The sequence below is a fragment of the Meleagris gallopavo genome, unplaced genomic scaffold (assembly GCF_000146605.3).
Source record: "Meleagris gallopavo isolate NT-WF06-2002-E0010 breed Aviagen turkey brand Nicholas breeding stock unplaced genomic scaffold, Turkey_5.1 ChrUn_random_7180001955565, whole genome shotgun sequence".
NCBI lineage: Eukaryota > Metazoa > Chordata > Aves > Galliformes > Phasianidae > Meleagris > Meleagris gallopavo.
In genome coordinates, this window is record NW_011216322.1 from 1 (window position 1) to 3282 (window position 3282).

Genomic DNA, 3282 nt, shown 5'->3' on the forward strand with positions numbered 1-3282 from the left:
CGAGCAGAGTCCCCGAGAGCCAAAGAAGATGTCGCCAGGGGTCCCGGCCTCAGCCCCCAGCCCGGCAGAGCAGGGGCTGGCACCCGATGCAACACGCTGGGACCCCGAGGTGCCCGGTGCCGACCCAGCCGACCCCGGCGAGACCCACATCAATGGGGCTGAGCCCCCCCGGGTGCTGGTGAAGCAGGAGCCGAAGGAGGAGGCGGCAGCGGCGGTGCAATGTGAGACGGATGGGGATGAAGCGGCCAAACCAGAGGCCAACGGGGAGCCTGGGGCTGCCCAAGCCAACAGCCCACTGGTGCCGGGTGGCCGCTCCGAGGCTGGGCACCTCCTGCTGCAGAAGCTGCTGCGGGCCAAGAACGTGCAGCTGTCAGCGCAGTGCCCAGGAGAGCTGAACGGGCACGCGGAGAACCGGGGCACCGGGATGGAGCCACGGCCACAACCGGTGCTGCTGGGCCGGGAGGTGAGCGGGGGCTGCGGGCTGGGGCTGGGGGGTCGGATCCTGGGGACGGTGCCCTGCACGGCTTTCTTCTTTCGTTCTCCAGGACCCTTCCATCGCCCGCAAGCCGGCGGCTGCCAAGCCCAAGCGGGTGGCAGAAGGGCAACGAGCGAGTCCCGGCTTCCCGCAAGAAGCTGCGCAAGGATGAGGGGCTGCGTCCTGGGGAGGCTCTCATGAAGCTGAAACAGGTGTGGGGCGGCGGGTTGTGGCGTGGGACCGTCCCTGACCCCGGCACGGGATCGTTCCTGACCCCGCGTCCCCTCTGCCCACAGGAGCTCTCTCTGCTGCCTCTGACCGAGCCGACCATCACAGCCAACTTCAGCCTCTTCGCACCCTTTGGCAGCAGCCCCATCAATGGGAAGAGCCAACTGCGCGGCGCCTTCGGCAGCGCAGTGCTGGACAGCGTGCCCGATTACTACTCCCAGCTGCTCACCAAGGTGAGGGGGGCTTTTCCTGCGTCTCCGCTGCAATCTGGGGGGGTCCTGGGTCACAACAACCCTCTCACGCTCCCCTGTTCTCCAGAACAACCTCAGCAACCCACCCACGCCGCCCTCCTCGCTGCCCCCCACGCCACCCCCCTCCGTGCAGCAGAAGATGGTGAATGGTGTCACGGCTGCTGAGGAGATGGGTGAGCAGCCCAAGGACGACTCTGCCCGTGAGCCCCAGAAAGGTGAGCGTGGTCGGTGCAGGGTGGCACAGCCCCATAACACCCCCTGCCCCCCCAGTCCCACGACACCCATCCCATCCCCTTCGTCCCGTCCCCTTCGTCCCGTCCCCTTCGTCCCGTCCCCTTCGTCCCGTCCCCTTCGTCCCGTCCCCTTCATTCCATCCCCTTCGTCCCGTCCCTATGCAGACACGCCGGCTGTGGAGGTGAAGAGCGTGGACCTGCTGGCAGCTCTGCCCACCCCTCCTCACAACCAGACTGAGGATGTCAGGTGAGCCATCCCCGTGGGTGCCATCAGGCCCTACTACGGGTGGTGTTGGCGTGGTTGTGACACCTTTGTCCCCGTAGGATGGAGAGCGACGATGACAGCGATTCCCCCGACAGCATCGTCCCTGCCTCGTCCCCTGAGAGCGTGCTGGGCGAGGAGCTGCTGCGCTTCCCTCTGCTCAGTGAGGCCAAACCGGAGCTGGAGGAGCGTGTGCTGTCCCCCATCATCCCCATCATCCCCCGAGCCAGCATCCCAGGTGGGCATGGACCGGGCAGGAGGGGGAATTGGAGCACCTAGAAGGGATTTATGAGGTTTAGGGACCTGCAGGAGGATCCCCTAGGATTCCCTAGGATCCCCTAGGATCCACTCCAGTGTTTCTTGGGGACTGGGGTACGTGGAACGAATCTATGGTGTGTATGGACCAGGGGGGCAGAGCAGTCCCACTCTCAGTAGTGTTTGTGGGGAACTGAGGCACTGTGAAGTGGACTCGTGGGCTCTATGGTCCAGGAGGGACACAGGGAGGCAGAAGGGTCTCCTAGGACCTGCTCCAGCAGTGTTCCAGGAGGAGGCCAGGGCATCTAGGCGGGCTTGTGTGGGCAGCGGGGGTCTGGGTGACTCTGACCCCTTTTCCCCATCCTAGTGTTCCCCGACACGAAGCCCTTTGAAGCCACGGAGCCCTTTGGGGCAGCACCCCCAGGGAAGGTGGGGATGGCCGGCCCGGGTGCCCCATGGGAGAAGGGCAAGAGCAGCGAAGTGTCCGTCATGCTGACGGTGTCTGCAGCAGCTGCCAAGGTGAGCAGAGGGACAGGATGGGGGGGCCCCTACGCTGTGACAGCAGGACCCACTGCATCCCTTCTTCCCCCAGAACCTCAATGGGGTGATGGTGGCCATGGCTGAGCTGCTGAGCGTGAAGATCCCCAGCTCCTATGAGGTGCTGTTCCCCGATGGCCCCGTGCGAGCGGCTGTGGTCGAGGCTAAGAAGGTGGAGACGGACGTGGCTGGTGAGCATCTGCCTTATCCTGTGCCCCCTGTCCCCGTGCTGGGCTCTCTGTGACCAACGTCTCTTTGCAGGGATGCTGGGTGGCAAAGAGAAGGTGGTGCTGGCCGGGAAGGTGCCAGAGAGCAGCTCTGAGTGGCTGAAGCAGTTTGATGCGGTGCTGCCAGGGTACAGCCTGAAGGGCGAGCTGGACCTCCTGACGCTGCTCCGACAGGTCAGCGGGGTCCCCGGGATGGGGGGAGGGACACGGGGGTCTCTGTGACCACAGTGGAGGGGTGGATGGTCAACACGGGGCTGCGGTCGTGCTGTGAAAACGGTAGAGGGTTCTGTGTGTGTCTGTGTAAGGGTTTGGCTGCAGGGGGCACGGGAAGGGGACTGAGGTGTGTGGAGGTCTCTGCAGGACTGAGGTTTCCCTGGGGAGAGGTGCTGAGGTCCCGGTGGTCCCGTGTCACTGCAGGACTGCATGGGAGCAGTTGGGAATCTCCTTGTGGGGTTGGGAATGCTGCGGGGTCCTCTGAGGTCCTTGCGGGGTTGGGAATGCTGCGGGGTCCTCTGAGGTCCTTGCAGGGTTGGGAATGCTGTGGGGCTCTCTGAGGTCCTTGCGGGGTTGGGAATGCTGTGGGGCTCTCTGAGGTCCTTGCAGGGTTGGGAATGCTGCGGGGTCCTCTGAGGTCCTTGCAGGGTTGGGAATGCTGCGGGGTCCTCTGAGGTCCTTGCGGGGTTGGGAATGCTGCGGGGTCCTCTGAGGTCCTTGCAGGGTGTCGTATGGGGAGATCGAGAGTGGGAGTCCATGGGGGTGCTCTGACCCACGACCCCCGCCCTACAGGAGAGCCCCGTGCCCGAGAAGACCCTGC

At 65.0% G+C, this 3282-nt stretch overlaps 1 protein-coding gene across 1 annotated transcript; it reads left to right on the forward strand.

Moving 5' to 3' along the window:
• Positions 1 to 6: 6 nt before the first annotated feature.
• LOC104917099 (histone-lysine N-methyltransferase 2D-like) lies at positions 7 to 3278 on the forward strand (the record flags this gene model as incomplete). Its single annotated transcript, XM_010728189.1, is given in 11 exon segments — positions 7 to 463; positions 546 to 593; positions 595 to 687; positions 772 to 936; positions 1022 to 1169; positions 1353 to 1434; positions 1512 to 1687; positions 2072 to 2223; positions 2297 to 2432; positions 2503 to 2642; positions 3255 to 3278. Coding segments are annotated over 11 exon segments (1599 nt in total), but the record flags the coding sequence as incomplete, so codon positions are not given.
• Between the last annotated feature and the right edge of the window lie 4 nt (positions 3279 to 3282).